The following is a 22975-nucleotide window of genomic DNA, read 5'->3' as shown; positions in this document are numbered from 1 at the left end:
TTTGGATCGAAAATTTGAGCTATCAATATATAAATATATGTATGTATGTATGTATGTATGTATGTATGGATGTGTGCATGTGTGCATTTCTGTATGTGTGCATGTCTGCCTTCGACAGGGGTGATGGATTTTACCTAGATCAGTATCGTTTTTAAGCTCGACCCTTCAGACGACAAATACCGAAATGTTTGCTAAAAACATTAATTTCTTCACCCTCAATTGGACCCTTTTCTACATGGAGGGGTCGCTTTTTTCACCGATATTTTCGAAAGTTATCCCCTCTTTTCGACTGTCTAGCCTTAATTTAAACCTACGTCACTTCCGGTTTGGTGTTGGTCGTAACAGCAAAGATGTCACGTTTTCCCCCGTTCTTTTCTTCCTTCGCGGTACGGGTTCCAGCCTGCCTTCCTACTACCACTTTTTTTTGCCCAACACACACCTTCAAACACCTGGGCAACGCAAGGCACCCATGCTAGTATATGTTATTTTTAAATTCATTCATTTATGTGTCCTTTAAACGAAGAAATTAAATTTCAACAGTATTATTTAGTGACTGACACAACAAAAGAAACGTTTTATAAAGATTTGTGGATGCGTGTAAAATGACTATCTTATGGCGAGAGCAGTAAAGAAATATGGCCCGACTTGCAAATACCCTCCATAAAAAGGGGTTGTGTTCGCTTGACGTGTAGTTTAACGACGCTTTGACAACATCATTCATGGATTTTTACGTTGACAATGCAATATGAACTTTTTATAAGCTGTTAGAATAAAAAAAACATGTCTATTAACCAGCTTAGCCGACTGGAGAAAACTTTGTGTGCAATTGTTCTTTGCTCTTGTTTTCCTTGAAAATAATATACAGGCGGCAAAAAGAAAATCCGCATTCGTAATCTTTTCGAAAACTGCAAATATAAGCTAAATTTAATGTAACTGTTTAAACAAACTATACCTCATTTGATTGGCCTTTTATTCTTGTATAATTTTACCTTTTCATAATTGACTTTAAATTGAAATATTCTAGTATTCATATCGATTTAAAAATATGACTCCACACTGAGGAGGCAAAAAGAAAGTCTGCACAATGAAAAATTATTTAAATGTAACAGTAGGACATTTATGCAGCACAAATACAAAAGTAACACAATGAACTAGTTTATATTTAGTAGCATAACCCTGCTGCAAGTTTACAACCTGCAATCCGTTTGGAATTCCTTGAATTAGACTGCAGCATTGCTCCGAGGAAAGGGCATCCCATTTTTCTTTAATTTTTGTGCAATATTTTATCATTGCGTAGTTGTTTGTTGATGTTTTTTCGATAGGATTGAGGTCTGGATATTGTGCAGGCCAATCCAAACACAGAATATCACGCTTTTCCAGGAACCACCTGGCATTGCCAGCTGTGTGAATGGGAGCATTATCCTTCATGAGGATAGGATTATCATCCGAATTCCGACCAAAGTTGAGTAGAAAATGCCCAGTCAACATATTATTGTACTTGGTCGAATTAATTCGACCTTGCAAGCGAACTATAGGCCCTGGACCATTGGTACTAATAATGCCCCACACCAAAACCTCCACCACCTTGCAGCGTTGAAACCGAGCAGCTAGTATTAAATTATTCGTCTTTCCTTCGATGAACGTACTGACTACCATTACTGCCTAGACTATTAAACTTGCTTTTGTTGCTAAAATGCACTTTGGACCAATATGAAGAGTCATTATCTTCATTGCGACTGACAAAGTCCAGAAGGCGCTATCTGTTCTTTACAGAAATCATTGGCTTGCGTCTTGCAACATATCCTCGGAAATTAAATTCCTTTAATCTGTTCTTGAGAGTAGAAAGAGAGCACTTTTTAACAAGATTTCACTGTTGTTGGATTTGGGGAGCCGTTTCAAATCTCTTTCTTAGGCTACGAATCTTGATAGCATTGTGTTCCCTGTTAGAAGTAACTCTAGTACGACAAGATTTAAGGGGCATCAAGGACACTGCCTGTCTTTCGTACCGTTTTCTCATCACATTTCAAAATGTGGCCGTTTCTCGATTGGATAAACCAAGGTGGAGATTAATGAGCTCTTGACGACCACTAAGAGAAAGTCGTGGCATATGGACTAATTGTTCATTGTATAAACTGGAACAAAAAAAATTACGATTAGAGATGCTTTGTTGCCTGTTGGTGGATATTTTAAACTGATTTAGGGGCGATAATTTAAGCTGGTTTTAAGCGAATTAGTTGTTGCGGACTTTCATTTTGTCTATCAATTTGATGTTATTTTAAAAACTTTATATGTGCACTAGACTATTTCAATTAAAAGTCAAATATCGACCAGGTAAAATTATAGAGGAATAAAACACGAATCAAATGAGGTATAGGTTGTTTAAACATTTACATTAAATTTACTTAAATTTGCAGTTTTTGAAAAACATTCTAAATGCGGACATCCTTTATGCCGGCACTATATATATATATATATATATATATATATATATATATATATATATATATATATATATATATGGGGGTGCGTGTGTATGTGTATAATGTATGCACACGCAGATATATACACATATATATGCACACATACATATATATATACATATATATACGCACATATATACGCACATATACGCATGTATATATATATATATATATATATATATATATATATATATATATAAATCTTAACACGGAGACTGATAAATAGATAATCTATATATTTATACGGTGTGTTCTTTTGTGTGTCACGTTTACATCCGGGTCGTTTAATTGTTATGTTCTTCTATTTCTTGTCATGAATAATTTTATCAAGAATTCTTCATAAGTTTTGGTTTCGGTTTCGATTATGCCTGAAGGAACTTAAGTTATATATATATATATATATATATATATATATATATATATATATATATATAAACCTGAGGAATCCTAGCGTGAATGAAACGCGGAATATCTGTGTAGCTTAATCGCCATATATATTTTATAACTTACCACCTTGCTCTACATACGTATTGAGCACTGTTGAAGTAAATACTTAAAGTTTACGCATAAATTTATACTTTCGTATATTAATTTATTTGACTAAGCGTTGTAGTTATATATATATATGTGTGTGTGTGTGTGTGTGTGTGTGTGAGTGTGTGTGTGTCTGCATATATATATATATATATATATATATATATATATATATATATATATATATATATATATATATATTCAAAAGTTTTTATTTTGGTTTCGGTCCAAGCTAATGACCCCAATCATATGGATAATTTTTTTTTAATTTTTGAAATCGCAACTTTATTATAGATAAAAATTGATAGAACATACACTCTGTAATAATATATAGGAAATCTGCAAGAATTAAAATACCATATTTAAGCGTTCTTTACGACCGGGCTGTACTGAGCGTTCGTGCTAGCTTAGACAAATACTTTGCAGTTTAAATAAAAAATACAATGATATCAAAGCGTCTCCATTTACACTGAACATCTACAGAATTAAAACATCACTATATTACATATGAATGAGTCTCCTGTGTAATTTCGACACGTTCCGCTATTTTAACAAAATTAACTGATAAATTTATTAGTTTATTCATCATTGTTTGTTTTTTTCTTTTCTTTTATTGAAACATTTTTATATATGTATCATATATTTATAGATTTTTTTTTCAAATTAATCCTAATTTGCGATACAGGCTTTAGTAATATTTAACCTCTGATTAAATGAGCCCATCTTTACGGATTTTCGCTTAATTATACTTACTCTTTAAAATTTTTGATGGATTAATGAATATCGTAATTCACAAAATTTTTATTTTTCATAATTTTATATATATATATATATATATATATGTATATATATATATATATATATATATATATATATATATAGCATGGGTGTCCGGCGTTGTCCGAGTGTTTGGAAGTGTGTGTTGAGCATAAAAAGTTGAAGTAGGAAGGCAGACTCGAACCCGTATCGAGAAGGAAGAAGAGAACATGAAAAAAAAATCTTGACGTCTTTATCGTTGCGCCAACTGGAAGTGGTGAAGGTTTAAATTAAGGCTAGTCAATCGAAAAGAAGGCATGACTTTCTAAAATATCGACGAAAAAAAGAGACACATCTCTGTTGAAAAGTGGCCAGTTGTGGGTGAAGGAATTAATGTGTTTAGCCATTTTGTTTTATATTCGTGGTTCGAAGGATAGCGCTTACAAACGATACCGATCTCGTGAAAACCTGTACCCTGTGTCGAAAGTTTTAGGCAGACAAAAAAAACATACATACATGCATAAATACATACATTCATATATACATACATTTAAACAGACAGGGGAAATTTAAATGCAGATGTACATATTTAATGCTTATATATATATATATATATATATATATATATATATATATATATATATATATTCATATTTATTAAAGAATTCTTACTTCAAGCAAATATGCGTGCATGTTTATCGCCCTATTTCTTGTGTCTATTTTTTATGTATGAGTCATCGAGTACACACATGAATTTATACATTGGCATTTGTGACATTAACAGTACAAAATGTTACAAGCTATTAGAATAGAAACATTAAACGAAAGTCACTGCGTGTAATTATTTCGTGTACTCTTACCTGGGGTTCTCAAATATATACCTATACTAGCATTTCAGCCCGGCGTTGCCCGGGTGTTTGAAGGTCTATGTTGAGCAAAAAAAAAGCGGTCAATTTTTTTAACTTTGACCCCTATTATGATCCCTTAACATTTATTTTTGGGCTACAATCAAGTTATTAAGTTAGATCCATGTTCAAGGAACTTATATCTAGAATTTCAAGTGTTTATGCCCAAAATTGTCGGTGGAGTTTGGTAGAGTTCTCAAAGGTCAAATCGTTGAACTTTAACCCCATAACAGCCAAATTTCTGGCCGAAAATGAATTACAAAGATTTTCCCAAATCTCAGTACCCTGTATATCAAATTTCAAGTCTGTAGACTAAAAATTGACAGAGTTAGTGCGACACACACACAGACACACAGATACACACAGACACGTTCATTTATATATATATATATATATATATATATATATATATATATATATATATAAGTTTAGTACGAGAATAAACTTAAAACAATATATAATATTTTTAATATTTATTTACACAATCCAACAGAGATGAAAAGGCCCAGTGATCCAAAAATAGAGAGGAGCTCATATACAAGAAAATAAAGTGTAAAAATAGTATATATATAATGAAAAAAAATAACCCTCTCCTCGAGGAATTAGAAAAATCTCTGATGGTTTTAATTAAAAGAATCAACCCCAAAAAAATCATCACCCCAACCCTACTATTAGAAAAATTAATTTTTCATATAAAGTAAAGAAAAAATCAAATATTTTCGTCCCCGCCGATAATACCAAGAATTACTACAAGCTTCATTACCCCCACTTACAAAAAGTTATATATAAAGAACTATATATCTTATAGAATTGTCCCTTGTAGTACACTATAAATAAAGATGCAACAAACTTGTTCAAATCTATAAATCACCTAATCATACAGAAATATTTACAAGAGGAACCCCGACGTTTACCCTTAAGGGCCATAAACAGAATTTCCGGTAATTGATTGGTTCCTCAACCTAAAAAATAAACAGAGACTTATATTTATTACATTTGATATGAATAATTATTACTAAGTAATCCCACCAATCCTATTAAATAAGGTCATATTATTCGCAAAAATAAATTTCGACATAACAGATTTTGAATTCAAACTTATTCATTTCGACAATAGACACTGGACAAGAAAGGATACCTCCAATTTTTTGATAAAATTTTTGCAAAATTATAGAAAAGTATTTTGAAGTATCAACGTAAATATAGCACACTATATAATAAAAAAAATCAATTACGATCTCCTACTCCACAATGCTAAACTTAGCGCAGATTATATCACTTGTAACAATAGGAAAATGAAATCCACCTAATAAATTCTTTTCTTCTAACTAAAAAATCTGTTATTGGAAGAATTAACCTCAATGCCCTCTACCAAAATGTTGTATCTACAGAATGTTATATATTCCTGTCACTGAACTACCACACAAACCACCCTCCACTTGCAAATTTACAAACGCCAAAATCTTACGTTCCTTTCCTTAGACAAGTTGCTCTGAATACTTACAATAATAGGAATAATGATAATAAATAATGTCACTTAAATATTTTCGCAATACGAATTTGTCCAGTCTTCTCCCAGATACAAACTCTATTAATCTTTAACCTGCAGTATCTGCAAATACTTATAACAATCCTTGCATTGACGCTAATGATAATTTCCTACCTAATAACCGAAAGGGACAACATCCTAAATCTTATACATACAACGGATCAACTTCGACATTGATAAAAATTAGATAATAATAATTTATCTTTTTTAATAATCAAAATACTAATAATACCAAAGGAATAATTCTAATAACCTGATTAGAAAACTTAGATACTCCTTTTTCTATGAAATTTGCTATACTTGATGAATAAAGATCTTACACTCCAGGCTCAAAATCTTGTCGACTCGGCATTTCTGAAGCTGTTAGCATAATTACCTCTAATCAGAGTATAAATATTATTGACACAGAAAATGAGATTTTTTTCTGTTGCAAACAAGAGAAAAGATTCAAATACCATCCTTATGATGTTACCTTAATTTAAAATTATCCCTTTAATTACGATAGCATTTATCTGTGTATGTATATGCCTATTTTGCATTTGCGTATGGGGATAAAAATTATATATATATATGTGTGTGTGTGTGTGTGTGTGTGTGTGTGTGTGTGTGTGTGTGTGTGTGTGTGTATGCGTGCGTGTATATGTGTGCTTATGCATATATATATATATATAGTCTTTGAAGTTTTTAACATTTGAAACCACACAAAAAATTATTTTTTATCATTCATTAAAAAAACATCTAGTCAGTAAGTCATTTAATCACCTGCAATCACTGCATCAACTCTCAAATTTACTATAATACCAATTTTTTTTTTTTTTTTTTTTTAATTATATTTTTTATATTTTTCAAGGGATCATCAGTTGTTTACCATGAAACACTGTTTCGGGGATTTAAAAACAAAACAGTGTATTACATCATGGCTCCCTAGCAGTGTTGATCAAACACCACCACCCTTAATCTTAGGAAGAAGAAAAGTTACAAAAATTTTTTTCCCCAATTTCCTATTTTTAATTGTAATTCCTAACCTTTTCATAGTATAAAAATGAATTTCTTACCTGTGCGATTCATCAATTTCCACATTTAAAATGGATACATTTTTTAATTTTTTAATTTTTTAATTTATCAGTCTTGTATTTATAAGATTTGGATTAATCCATTTAACTACTTATCACCCCCACTATAGTTAGTAGTTTGTATATCTACATTCTTATTTATTTAAAATTAGATATATAAAGGTTAAATATATATATATATATATATATATGTATTGCCTTTTCCCCATCTCTTAAAACTTGAGCTTTTAAGCTATATACTATTTTCCATTTTTAATGGAATGTTTCTTCCCTTCCATATAAATGCCAATCCCTTGAATTCTCCATTTTTTTTACCATAAATCAATTTTTATTTTCGGCCATAGATTTTGCAACTAGGATATCTATAAATCTCACTTGATTTAGTTACCTTGATATACCAAGTCATGCCTTTGAGAATAAATTATTCGCAAAAGTAGTGTAATATATCTATCGTTTATTATTTTACTATTGGATTCTTAGATTGTTTTGGTAACCTATTAGTATTTAATTCAGTATATTTATTTTTTAATATTTTATAGCATTCTCATTTTTATTTTTGCATTCTTTTTTATTATTATTATCAATTATTACTTTAATTTTATGCTATTCTAACTTCTTTGTATATTTATTTTCGCATTAGAAAAATATTCCCCATTAAGCCATTAAGTCGGTTTATTATTATAATAGTTTCCTAATAGCATCTACATGTGTACATGTTAACGTTTCTATCTAAATATTTACATTTATATGAATTTATATTTTAAATTGTAAATTGATTTTAAATTAATAAATTCATTTTTATGTAATATTTTGCAACAATAATAATCTAGCGAGAGTTTGACATGCTTTCTAATAATACTTCCAGAGAAAAACACGGCTTTAAAATTTAATCTTTATATACGTTTAAATGTTTTTAATTTTATCAATTTTCTTTAATTGTATTAAATATCTTGAAACTAAAATACTTTTATTATTTTTAACCTTATTAATTAAAAAAAATCTTTTTATTGCAATCTTAGAAAAAATCTCTCAATAATATATATGCATGTAGTTTATTTAAATTTAAATTTAATGTATTTGATTTTAACGTCTGACCTATTTTATAATCTAAAGGCTTGTATTAGTGTCTGGGTCATAGCAATCGTTACTATTTCCAACCGACTTCCCCCAACCTCTCTCCTGTTCACCGCGGAAAAATTAGGATAATTCTTTCCTCTTTCTTCATTTCGTCTTTAATCTACCTACGAAAGGGATGTTTTATTTAATTGGAGCCGAGACGTCTGCTTTTTGATTTTCTAATCTCGGAATAATTTTTATTTCGAAAGTAATATACCATTTTTAGAATATATATCCTTTCTGTGTATTAACTGTTCTTCAAACTTGTTTTTTGATCTTCTCTGCCTTTGATTTTAATTTACGTCATCCGATTTACCTGTCTTGAATTTGCATATAGAAATTACCAATTATGACCTTTAACCTAAGAATTTCCTTTAACTTCCTCTACTTATTTGATATTCCAGAACTCTTTGTTACTATAGCTACTCAAATTTGCTATGCAATTTAAAAACCTTTTTTCTTTTATGTAAATATGTTGGTATCTATATTTTGCAGTTTCACTTTACGCTTGAAATAGCATTCATAATAATATTGTGACATTTACTTTCCTATGATGAGAAGTAGACACACTGTGACACTCCGCGGTGTACGGATTTCTAAATTTTCAATTTAGTATTTCGTTGTCAGATAATAAAATTGCAGTTTTTCTTTATATTCAAGTTTCATTAATTGTATTTGCTCATATACATATATATATATATATATATATATATATATATATATATATATGCATATATATATATATATATGAAAAAAGTCTATTTTCCAAATTTCAAAATGTTGACCATCTGACGGTTTATTTCTTTTGTACGTTGAAATGCATTATTCTTAACAGCACCTGTGTCGTAGCGCGAAATCATTCCTTTAATTATTATGTCAATTCTTGAATTTATTCCGACTTTAACTCAGCAGACGAAAAGGCACTTAACAATTATCAAGGGTTGTATAAATTCAAGAATTTACATAATAATTACATGAATTATTCTGCGCTACGAAACAGTTGCTGGCAAGAATTATGCATGTCGACGTACTTGAAGAAATAAAAGACGAACAAAATCTTTAAATTTTGAAATACAGACTTTTGGCACTTATTTGTCGTATGCTCTGTAGTTACATCGAGCTTCACAAATTGAAGGATTGGTACAAATAAAAGGTGAAATCTTATTTAATGAACATGTTTCTGTATATATATATATATATATATATATATATATATATATATATATATATATAGTGTAAAATTTTGTTGAAAATTCAAAGACTAACGTTTTTTTTTTATAACCTTCGTTTATTTCCTGGATTGTTTCCATTACAGCTGTTTCATTAGTGGGTAGGCAATTTTTAAGATTTATGTCTGTAATAAAACGTCAAAATTTACTATTTCCCAATGAAATTTTATCACAGAATTAAAGATCCGAATTTTTTATCTTCATTTGTAAACACCTTTACTTTATTAACTGGCAACGCTGGCCAGGTACTAAATTATTGCTCTGTATTTATATGAAATATACGTTTATAGTCACAGGCCTGTATAGAATGTGCGCTTTATATATATTTGCGTGATTATCTTATCTCAGTCCTTGACGAAACAACGCTTCCCAGCATGTTTCTATTTCCTGAAGCAACGATTTCTCTGCCGGTTTGGTCCACGTTCAGACTTTTGAAACGGCTGGTTTCCGAAGGACATTTTCTATGTCGAATTATCAACCGGAAAACGAAAAGCAGGCCACCGACAGCTTCGTTTTAAATATGCCGATACGCAAGACCTCATATCGTTTGGGATCGATGCTGTTAAGCGGGAAAACAGATGGGATGTTTAGTCAAAGGATGCAACGCGTAAGAACATGACTCTTGGGCATGATATAATCAACAGTTTTACGCTCTGCTTACCTCGACAATCGCTTAATGGTATCATTTTCTCGCGTGAATCTTGTCACTATTTTCCATGTGATATTTGTTGTCCAAACCTGGACTAATTAATTGATACAGGATAACGATGAACGGCTTTTAATATAAACTGACATTCAATCTTTTCCTCGCTGTATCTGTATGTCTACAACGTTTCTAATTCTTTGTCTAGATTCCAAACGATTCAACTCCAAAACAGGAGTGCATTAATATATATATATATATATATATATATATATATATATATATATATATATATATATATAAGTATATAATTTTAATATCTCTATTTACTATGTTTTTTTTTCTAATTTTTTTCATACAAAAATTTCGTCTCAAAAGATCTTTCGTGGTTCATCAAAAACATGTAAGACGCATTATAATCGAGGTTTAATTGTTTGCCTAAAAATCTAATGAAAATATATCGGTAAAATCATTAAACCTTTTATATATATATATACATATATATATATATAAATATATACATATATATATATATATATATATATATATATATATATATAGTAAATTATAAAAATATATATGACAATTAAGCTACTCAGAATATTCCGCGTTTCGTCCACGCTATGATTCCTTAGGTTTATGCGAATGGTTGTGCTTATCTCGCGTTTTTATGTACGCAACTTCTATTGAGTTTATAGTTAGCCAATCGTATTCTTGTTTATCTATTTTATAGAAATTTCTACAAATATTTTATTAGAGTAGTTTAAGTTTCTAACGAGTTTGTTTAGTTTCCTTTGGAAATGGTTATGTTGATTGTAGAATTCAAAATTTTAAATCACGTTTAAGAGGTAATTTTCAAAGTTTATCAAAAGGTCTACTGCTTTTGCATTTTTTAGGGTTTTAAAACCATAGGATTCCTTTTTGTTTATGCGTCCATTTTTAAGGAAGAAATTTGCTCGCCATCGCATTCGGCGTATTAATTCATCTATTTTTGGAATTGATGTAATAATATAGCTATGCTTGCTAGGTCTGGGGATCTTTTTTTAGCGATGTTTCAAAAATAACTCTTTTCATATCTATTTTTTTGGTGTGGTGAAATAAATTCTTTTCAGAGTGCTCAATTGTTTTGGAGCATAGTATGATAATTTATTTAATCACATGAATTAATATACGAAAGTTTAATTTTATGGTAAACTTTAAGTATTTACTTGAACAGTGTTCAATACATAGGTAGATCTAGGTAGTAATTTATAGAAATATATAGTAGTATATATATATATATATGTAGTATACTAGTATATATATATATATATATATATATATATATATATACGTGCATACACACACATACATATATATATATATATATATATATATATATATATATATATATATATATATATATATATGTATATATATATAGTAGATGCAGCAATGACTCAAGCGATGAAAATCAATTCATCAAAAGGAAATGAATTTCTTATGACGGATTGATTGTTGGAGTACCTATTTACTATGCCTCCCCACGGGACAGAGTTAGACACCAGGGTCGTTTTTTAACGTGGAGAAAAGGTACAAAAATAAAAATTGTCTCAGTCGTGAAGGATTTCTCCTCCACCGAAAGAGAACAAGAAATAGAAGTGCAGCATCTGAAGAACAGATACTACACTTTGATCTTGTCCTGAATTGTTGGAGTAGTTAAGAGCATAATAGAGTCACTGATTGCTATGATAATTAAGTATTGATTTTACGCTACGAAAACAATACTGTGAAGAATTGTAAACGTCAAGCGAATTTAAGGAATAAATTAGAAGATGGTCAACATCATGAATTTTGGCAGCAAGATGTCGTTGCACTTGAACTTCTGCATGTCAGTACAGTTGGGGAAGCAGGAACTTGGAATGGAATTCCAGAGTCTAGCGGTTCTGGGGAAGAAACTACTGGAGTAGAAAGATCTTTTACATATAGGGATCTCTACTGTGTGGTGTGGGATTTAGCTGCCTGTCGGTTTGTCGAGGGTGTCTACGTCGTGGGGGCACAAGTGTCTGCAGTTCGTCAGAGCGTTCACCATTAAAGTACTTATAGAACAGGCAGAGGGATGCAACGTTTCGTCGATGGGACAGAGGCTGAAGCTTAGATACCAGTTCAGGGCCTATCAGATTGGCGACTCTCTTTTGAACCTTGTCTAGGAGCGAGAGACTAGGAGCAGATGCACCAGCCCAAATGTGACAACAATACTCCATACATGGGCGAATGGTGGTCTTGTAGAGGTACAGGATACTTTCAGGTGTCAGTAATTTTCTAGCACGGTAGATAGAGCCTACATTTTCCGCAGCGGCCCTGGCAATGTTTTCAATATAATTGTTCCAACTCATGTTACCTGTGAACGTTAGGCCAAGCAGTTTGAAAGATGTACTCTCGGACAGGGAGTCACTGGCCATTGCTATTGGTGGCAGAGAAGGTTTCTTGTAATTATTGAAGGAAACCAGTTTAGTCTTGGCAGCATTGAAAGTGACCATCCATTTATGTCCCCATTCCACTACAGATTGGTGGTCATCCTCTAGTGTTTTTGCCATTTCTTTAGATATGTGTTCATTTGTTTTCCTGTCATGCCTGTTATAGAGTGTAATGTCATCAGCATATATACCCATCTCAGAGGCAGTTTTGTCGGGGAGGTCATTAATAAATATTAGGAAGAATAGAGGTCCATTTATATCCCACTGTTTAGACGTACGACCGTCGAGGACAACCTGGATTTTTTTTTAATCTAAGAAGGACCTAATTATGTTAAGTTTTCTACCAGTGATATCATATGCTTTAATTTTCCTGAGGAGACCCTTGTGCCATATATATATATATATATATATATATATATATATATATATATATATAGTCATTTTTCACTTTTGAAGTAAATACTTAAAGTTTACGCATAAATCTATACTTTCGTATATTAATTTTATGTGAGTAAATTAAGTAGTTATATATATATAAATATATATATATATATATATAAATATATATATATGTATATATATATATATATATATATATATATATATATAACAATACCATGCCACACGTACCTCAACGTTTAGTCTTTAATTTGGAAGTCTACTTCCTGAATAAGTCTTACAATAAAGATCAAACGTTGATGGACGTGTAACTTATACACACACACACACACACGCACACACACATATATATACATATACATATATATACATATATATAGATATATGTATATATATATATTACCATTTTATCTGCTTAGTTACACATGCTTCCACTATCAGAATCAAGTTAACGATTCGATAATTTCGTCAGACTTTACGGATATTATATATATATATATATATATATATATATTGTTATATATACATATATATATATATCTACATATATATATATATATCTACATACATATAAATATATATATATATACATACATGTATATATATATATATATATATATTAAAATAGATAAAGGCTGGACTAAATAATGAAAACTCATTACAATTTTTAATAAAACATATTAATACGTTCTTTTCTAATGTGAATAAATGATTAAATATCACATATGTTGAATTCACACAATGTAACTTTTCTAGAGCGCTTATGAATCACCCCTCGACCAAAATCATCTGCAGTTCTTTCAATAAACAGGGATGGAGGATATCGAATTCTCGCTCGTTTTTTTTTATATACCAAGAATATTCAATAATATTTATACATGGGGATCAAATGTTATATTTTACTTGGATGCTCCTTGTGGAATTCAGTTACGACCTTTGCCATAAAATTATTATATTGAAAGATAGTATTTTCTGTTTGGCAATAGTTCCCTGATAATAGGATAGACTTGGTCATTCAAAACTTTTAAATAATATGACCTATTGATTCTTTTATGCAGGAATCTTTATACGGCTTAGAAATATTGAAGATGTAATGCTCAAATCGTTACCGATTTAGGTCCATATTGTACATCAGGAGGAAAGTTGTTTTGATTGGGTTTTGTTTCGGCTATATTCAAGCGTACGAACGACCAGAGGTCGAAAATCGAGTAAAATATGATTTAGTGGAGACAATGACACCCTTTCACTGTTGTAGAGTTCAATTTATGACATTTCTACATCTCTGTAAATGGTTGTCTGTTCTTTTGCTGATGATCCCCCATGAAATTCACATTTGTGGAGATCTCGGTAAGTTTCTGCTGAAACGGTATTATAATGATGATTTCAAAGCTCTGCTATAATTTTGGTGACCGTGTTTTTTTTTTTTTTCTTGCTCTGTCTTCGCAATCCTAACATAGATTCTGTGATCTCTTTCAGACAGATTTGGCCTCCCTCTAGATTTTTTTAGCATAGGATGTTTTTTCTTTTTTTCATAATCGGTTATTTTTCCTCTTAATACGATCACCATTTCAGCCATCTTGCGTTACAGTAGAACCTGACATGCAGCTATTAACAATCGACACCTTTAGAACCCTGAGCGATCTGTTATTTTATGCTTTCTACCTTATATCTTAAATAAAAAAATAAATGTAACCAATTTATTCAGGACAACCAAAAAAACACGAATAAACATAAAAATTTAAACGAACATTTCGATAATGATTTTAAGTTATGTAGGCGTTTAAAAATTGATGTATAATTCAGAATATCTTTCCTTATTCCGGAGTTATAGCATAGTAGAGGTGCTCATATATTCTTCTAGTGCAGTGATTTGACATTTCAATAGTGTACTTGTATCATTCACCTTAAGTTGCAACCAATGCACAAGTTAGAAGAATTTCAAACAGCAGTATTTCTCAATATTTCTAAATTTTTGCCGTCACTCTCTCTCATAGCATTCTGAGATCACATATAATCTTCCCATCCTCCCCATCACTGATGAATAAAATCAACTTCCACCATTAACAATTACTACACTATCACCTTACATTCATAAACCTCCATCCTCGAGTGGGCTCTGAATCTTGATAAGTGGTGATTCTTGTTAAAAAATATACATTCAATTTTCTGTGCACCTTATAATCGTTCTTCTCTTACCTATTTCGATTCTTTTTCGTAAATATAGACCTAAGTTGTAATTTTCTAATCCAACTATATTTTTACAGATCTACTTCTAAATAGTATTACCTCAATAACATAAATCGAGCTGAGATCTATTTTCTCTATGCTGTAACAATTTCTATTAATGTGTACATGTGTACGTATGGGAATTAGTATAGAAAATACTTACCTAATTCCAATTTAACGAATAAGCTTTAGAGATATAAATTACTACAAAATCATAAATATGTTTCAGAACTTTTGACACGAAGACTGAAAATTTGTATTGGTTTGTTTTTTAAGACTACTCTTCTCATCGTGTGTATAAGTCGCACAACGTTTTGCCCGTTGAACTCGGGAATCTTTACATGGGATTTTAAACATAGCTTTTTATTTAATAAGCGGACAAAGCACATTCTTGTTTCATCATCCATACTCGGATAGAAGTCCAAAGTAATTCGCAATTGTATTGATGGTATCGTCTAGACTGCGGATTTATCCTTTAACCTCTTAAATGATGTCGGTTAAAACTGAATTTTACCAAGTACGATATCCGTTCTCCCAAGGATCCTTAAGCGAGAATTTAATAGTTTACATCGACCGAAACGCAGAGCAAATAACGCTCTAGGGGTAAACTAGTAGTCTGAATATTCAAATAATAAAAATAACTACTGTTTTATATTTCCAACACTACTGCTGCTAAAGGAACCCATATTTACATTAGTTAACCTAAGTAATTGGCGCAATTAAAACTGACCAAATAGACATCCCTTTATTAGTAGAGATTATCCAATTTATTGTGCAGTTCCATCATCCTTTAGTCTCCTATTTAGATGCTTCTACTATGAATAGAATCTACAAAACCTAATGATCAAATATGTATGTGAAGAGAGTCTCATGTTTAATATCGATCTTGCTACGTAAGTAAGCAAATGGGAGTTTTTAGCCCATGGAAAATTGTCTGATTCTCAAGCGTGATATGACCTATACTGTTACACAGCGTAATACTACAAGCCCTATCATAGCCTAATTTCCTGGCGTAGCGTTAATCGCATCGACATCTTTGATGCCGTATCTATTGCTCATTGTAATAAACTACTGGCAGTTTTCAAAATCAGTGATATATCTTCGAAATCATGTTTCATATATTTGAAGGGTATGATCGTTTAATGGTTGTGTTCATAACAGCACTCGTTGCTCGGCTTTTTTAATGGTCAATTGCGTACATTTTTCTTTGCGCTGTTCATATTCATTCACCTGTGTTTGGTGTGTTGTATTTTCTTTTTATTTGCTTGCCTTCTTGTGAGAACAATGTCAGACACAAGGTCGTATTTAATGTGGGAAAATTCAGCCCCAAAAAAGAGCACTCATAATTTGAACAAAAAATAAGATTGCATTACCCTTGAAAGATTTATCCTTTACTGATCAAGAAAAATGTAGCATCAGAACAGATACTACACTTTGTACCTATTCAAATAACCAAACATTATTTAGTTTTGTCTGTAGTTACCTGAAATAAAGCCAGCTAACAATCGTAGGATGCTGACTAGATACCCAATGTTTAATATCAAAGAAGTCAATGCTGATTCTAAAGCTCAATTATTTTTTTTTCTTTTGAGCCGAAGGGCTTTTATCTTTGACTCATGACATTTTTTTTAATATTATTTATTTCTAATAACTGTTTCCATTTTTTTTTTCATCGTTTTCACTTTTTTTTATTTCTGTCATTTTTTTTGGCCATAATTTTCATATTTATTTTATTAACTTCATATCTTTGCAACTTTTTTCTTATTCGTTCGCATTCTTTTTCTTTCGTTCTCCAATTCTTTGCTTCGTTCTTACTTTTGTGATCTTTTTTTTTCTAAATTTGTGTTCTTCAACAATGACATTTAATTATTAATACAGTTTCTCTTTTGTTAGCGGCCATGTTCGCAGGCACGTGCGTGAGATAACTGATACTTAAAAAAAAAAGCACACACATTTGATATGCACATGAACTATCGTTCCATAAGGGCCCAGTGGAATACATGCTGCAAGCAATCTCCTTACATTGTTTCCAGCAGTGAAAACATCAAAGAAAGCACAATGCCGGTTGAACAAAACAGGTCCATATGAAAGTTAGGAATTACAAACGGCATACACGCCGAGTTATAATTCACGACATTCATAACAAAAGATGTGAGTTATGACCTCTACAAGCCTTCAGATTTCAGGAGGAAACTCTTTCTAAGAGTGTGGAGCGTATTAATGTATAGTACAATTGAGAATATAATATACAATTTTCCATGGCAGGTGCTCGTCTGAACTCCAATCTCTGGTTCCCCCTCGCCAATCTTTCACGAAAAACACCCGTCTAGCTGAATCCACTGTGAAAAATTTCCCCCACTCTATATCTGTGCCTAAATCAAAACGTGGATTCCATGAACAAAGCTTCTTTCTTAGAACTGCACGCCTGTGGAACTCTGCTTGCTTCCCACCGGACTACAACTTGGATGTCTTCAAGTCCAACGTTAACAAATTCCTAATGAACCGCCCCTTAAGTAAACACTTCATCAAATCTCCACACTAACGTAATGTACTTGCAATAACCCTTTATCCCTGAGTGGCTTCCGGGTTTTGATAAGTAGTGAAAAAAAATACAACGGCATTTATATATTCAGAATTCTCAAAAAAGATAAAAGCTGATATGATCTTCTATATGTAATATTTATCTATAGGTTGTGTTTGAGTTGAAATTGACCTTACCAGTTCAACCTGTATAAATGACATGGCGTTATTATTACAAAATATTAAAGACATTACTCTAAAATGTTTATTAATTATATATTAAATAATTTTGATTTACCGAATCTTAACAATGTATTAATGTGTATTAATTACTTTTTAAATTAAACAGCACTTTTCTTTTATATTTTTAAGTATTTTACAAATATATTACCGCCCTTTCAGCGATGTTAATAAAGTACCAGAGAGTATCAATATTCATCCTTATTAAGATTCTGCCGATGCATAGTTGTTTTTAAGAAAGATATAGCAAAAATAAGCCAATCTGTATTTACGTTAGAGAGTAAGTAACTATGATTAATGTATTTAGGTTTATTTTCTTTTAGCAAAAAGTAACATTACAAACGGTTTTAAAGTCGAAATAATTCGCTTTAAACAAATGCAGAATCTATCTTATATCTTGTATTTTGTGGAAGAAATAAACAGTAAATTGATTTAAAAATATATTTATCCAATGTTATCTATTTTGTGGTCTTTAGTTCTTGTAATTCATGAACGAATATTGTGTTTAAAAATAATTATTAAAAAAAACTATGTGAGATTTGAACTTTGCTATTGATACCTTAAAATCTATTAACTTAGGAATGTGTATCATATCTATAATATTTTTTTAAATTAATCAAAATTTATGTAAGTAAATGTCTAAGAAATTGTTACAAAACTGTTCTCTCGCTGGTCTTTAGTACCCGGTGCCAACAAAAAGATAAGAAAAGACGATAACGTCTGCGGCTTCTCTTCATATGCTGGAGATATTGTCACTTTATATGCAAATTAGATGGTTCCCGGTTTAAATTTAAAAAAAAAAGCGTGATTTTTTAGAGGCCAAATGGCTTTATAATTTGGATATTGGAGTAGCAAGTTTCGAAAATAGTGGGTGGAATTTGAGAGTTTTTAAGTTGCGAGTTTCGACAACTGTGTGCCGAGTTTGGAAAAATCAAGTATTGAGAGCAAAGTGTCGAATATAAAGTAGTTAGATTTCACTGCAGTGTGTCGAATTTAATCTCGGAAATTATTTGTTGTAAGTACAACATAGTTTACAATCCATCAAGTATTTTGTATTTACGTAACTCTCTATAATACCTTATTTTTGTACAGGTAGATTAGTAATATACTTTGACTTCTATATATACTTTGTAATTATATAAAATTTATATTCATATTAGTAAAATTAAATTACATTTTGTATACATTTTCGAATGCATTGTATTTATATGTAAATAACTAATCATTAAAGATCATGTTTAAACAAGATGGTTACCTAATGTCGGGTCTTATGTAAAAATGAAAACCGAATAAAACTGCAACGAAATATGAAACCAACACACTCTAAAAACCAAAGATTATTTGAAGTAAAGTATTGTGTAATTATTTACAAAATTGACGGTTTTCCGTTATTTAAAAACAAATAATTAATGTATGAAAATATTTCAGTTTTAATTTCGTTTGGGTTTTTGTTATATTTTTCCATAAAGCATAATTAGACGTCCATATTGTTTGACGGGCAGGATCTTTAATTATTAACCCTAAAAGTATTTTATTAAAAAAATAAAAAGAAGTATAATGTTAAAAAGGTGTTATAAGAAAAGTAAACTATGAGAAAATTTATAAGAAAAAATAGTTAATAACAATAACATACACGATATATTTTATTGCAATAATTTAATTTTCATTAATAAAATTATTTTACTATAAATTTTATTTTAAAGATGCGTTAACCGTTATAGTTAAAACAATTATAATTTTTTAAATGTCATTTCAATAATTTATTTATATCGATTATGCATATCGAAGTTCATTACGTTTAGTTTACAAAATTATAAAGGGGTTTGAGAGATAAAATTTTATCAGTATTAAGCTTAACTTCTGGTAGTAACTGTTTGTCAATTAATTTTAATCTTGAAATGCATTTTCATGATTTGTAAATAGGTTTTCATGAGAGTCGCTAACCTGATTGGTCCGGAGATGGCAGCTATGCTTCAGCCTCCGTCTCATCGTCGAATGTTGTATCTCTCTGCCTATTTTACATGTATTTTAGTGGAGGATGCTCCGACGAACTACAATCCCTTGTAACCCATCGGCGTAAAAAACCCCACAAGCAGCAAAATCTCACCCTACACAGTACAGATCCCCAGATGCCAGAATGCTTTCTACTCTAATAGTTTCTTCCCCAGAACTACTAGACTTTGGAATTCCCCTCCGGGTTCTTGTTTCTCCGACTGTACTGACATGCAGAAATTCAAGGGTAATGTAAACAGTTATCTTGCTGCTCAACTCCCTACATAGTGTCCTGCAATTATGTCCCAGATACGAACCCATTACATCAAAGTGGCACTTTCACTGTTTGGGATGAAAATGCAATAAAAAAAACACAACTGTAGCTCCGTTTATGTCGTCTTTTATCCGCACACTTCATGAATGATGGTTTTGACAAAGGGCAAGAATTTGCTGGTTACTGGGTCAGAATCTATCCGTCTATAACTTATCGTTATCTAGTCCATGCCTTTCATGTAATGTTTTATTTTAGGTTCATAAATCCATTGGTTTCATGACTTGTCTAGAGTTACTTCCATAAAAAAGTGAATGTTAATTGCAAATAAATGTTAACTATTTCTAAGCGATTGCTAATATGTTAAATATTTCTAAATGATTGCTAATATGTTAAATATTTTAACGTCTGATTCTTTTATTTCTAATCCTCTTTTCTCTATTATTTTCCAGGATGAGGTTAACCAAGTGCTAACAACGAATGTCTGGATCGAACAAGTAAGTGTTCAATTACTGTTTATGTTAGTGATCTCGTACCCCACCAGAGTCATAATGGGCGCTGCGTGGTGAGTGATCAGTGGACCAGTTGACTCCATTTGGCGTGGTTATGGGCGATTGCCTGGGTAACATCGAAGCTTTTCCCGGTCCAATCATGATTTTGTCTTTTCATTTCTTATACATTTCCCCTGGATTGTTCCTTGCAGGATTAGCTTTGCATGTCTTGTTAAACGTGTTATGTCCACATACAATCTGAGTTGGGTTTTTTTTTTATCATGGTTAGGTTTTCGTTCTGACGCACTTGTTGAGGGACCTTTCTCCGAACTAATTTATATATATATATATATATAGAGAGAGAGAGAGAGAGAGATAGAGAGAGAGAGAGAGAGTGTGTTTGTGTGTGTGTGTGTGTTATGTGATATACAATTCAAACGTGTAATCATTTATTCCATAACCGGAAGTGCTACATACATGTACGAAGATTGATTGTAATTTAAACTTACCCTCTCTGACTCATTCTAAATTTAATGTATATGGTCATATTTTATATATATATATATATATATATATATGTATATATATATATATATATATATATATATATATATATATATATATATATATATATATATATAATAACAAGCAGCTCTATTTATTAATCAGCATTTTCATATTAATATAGTATAGTTGGCGGATATTTTCACCATATAAATTCATATTTATCTAAATTATATATATATATATGTATATATATATGTATGTATATATATATATATATATATATATTATTTAGTCTGTCTGTCTCTTCATTATGTTTTTGTCGGAAAATCCTGCGCCAACTAGCTGACATTTTGTATGGATCAGGTGAAACGAACTAAGTTTTATGATATCCTTTCTATTCACATTTAAGGATTAATAGGAATTCATAGCCACGCTATTCCTTTGCTTTAGAATATTTCTCTGAAACTACAGTTCCGATTTGGCAAAAATATTTTAATGACGAATGTTATTAGTAGGTGCAGTGAATAAAGTATTATAGTAACCATCCGATACTCAATACTGGATTAAAAAGGATTAGAAAATTTTGTAATAATGAGCACATATTTAAACATATTCGTCCATCAATTTTGCATAAAGTATTGTTAGAACTAAACGATCTATAACCTTTGACCGTTTCTAATAGGACTAAAACGTTTGCTATATACATTCTTATGCTTTATCTGTTATATTGGAAAAAATACATAAAACATACGAAACAAATCTATTTGAATCATCATGAATATTGCAATTCCACAGATTTATAGCAACCCAACAAAGTCAGGTAGCGTCGTGAGGTATTTCTAAGGCGTTTCCGGCTTATCGTAATGATGAATCGTCCCTGAAACCATGCCCCTGAACATAAAATCATCATTTGATGAAGTTTTTACTAAATACAATACTGCCGTAGAAGCAATTGCTATTGGATGATATATATATATATATATATATATATATATATATATATATATGTATGTATGTATATATTCCTATAAATTTGGAGGTTTTGTGTATTGCTATTCATATTATAAACCCTGAAAAAAAAATAAAACTTTGTTATATATGGGTCGTAGAATTGCATTAAATAGCAGAAGATCTAGATAATTTGCATATTCTTTTAAACATTCATTTTAATTTATTCTCTAATAGTTTTTTTTTTTCAGTTTTCATATGGGACGATTCATCAGTAACCTATTACGAGTTATCAGGTTGTTGCATAAGTTCCCGCCGTTTCATGAACAAATTTGTTCTAAAACATGTTTTTTTTATTTGGCAAACTGTGATATATCATTAGAAAAGACATATTCATTTCTACAAGACAATGTTCATCGTTTTTTTGTTTTTGTTTTTTTGCCTATATAATCTGTTCTCATTTGTGAGAATCGTCAAATTGATTGTCAAGTAGATTAAAAATATTACATTTTCGACACATTTTTCTCGCTTTTAATCGAGTTTATTCAGCGAGTAAAGTGACCAAGGATATTTATACCGTATATCGAGAAAACGCTATAGCTGCGAACTGTTCGAGAATGTTTACCAGATTCAATCACCG

At 30.7% G+C, this 22975-nt stretch overlaps 1 protein-coding gene across 2 annotated transcripts in view; it reads left to right on the top strand.

Annotated features, from left to right (window-relative positions):
* Nucleotides 1–22975, top strand: part of LOC145246655 (neuronal acetylcholine receptor subunit alpha-10-like) — a 1821427-nt gene that overhangs the window by 1368179 nt on the left and 430273 nt on the right. For both annotated transcript variants that reach the window (XM_080108363.1, XM_080108362.1), the window contains one exon: nt 20842–20886. In XM_080108363.1, the coding sequence (XP_079964489.1) occupies nt 20842–20886 (45 nt within the window). The remainder of the gene's footprint in view (nt 1–20841; nt 20887–22975) is intronic.

Source organism: Euprymna scolopes, chromosome 24 (assembly GCF_053919585.1).
Source record: "Euprymna scolopes isolate OS-2025 chromosome 24, ASM5391958v1, whole genome shotgun sequence".
Lineage (NCBI taxonomy): Eukaryota > Metazoa > Mollusca > Cephalopoda > Sepiida > Sepiolidae > Euprymna > Euprymna scolopes.
This window is presented reverse-complemented; position numbering and strand designations above follow the sequence as displayed.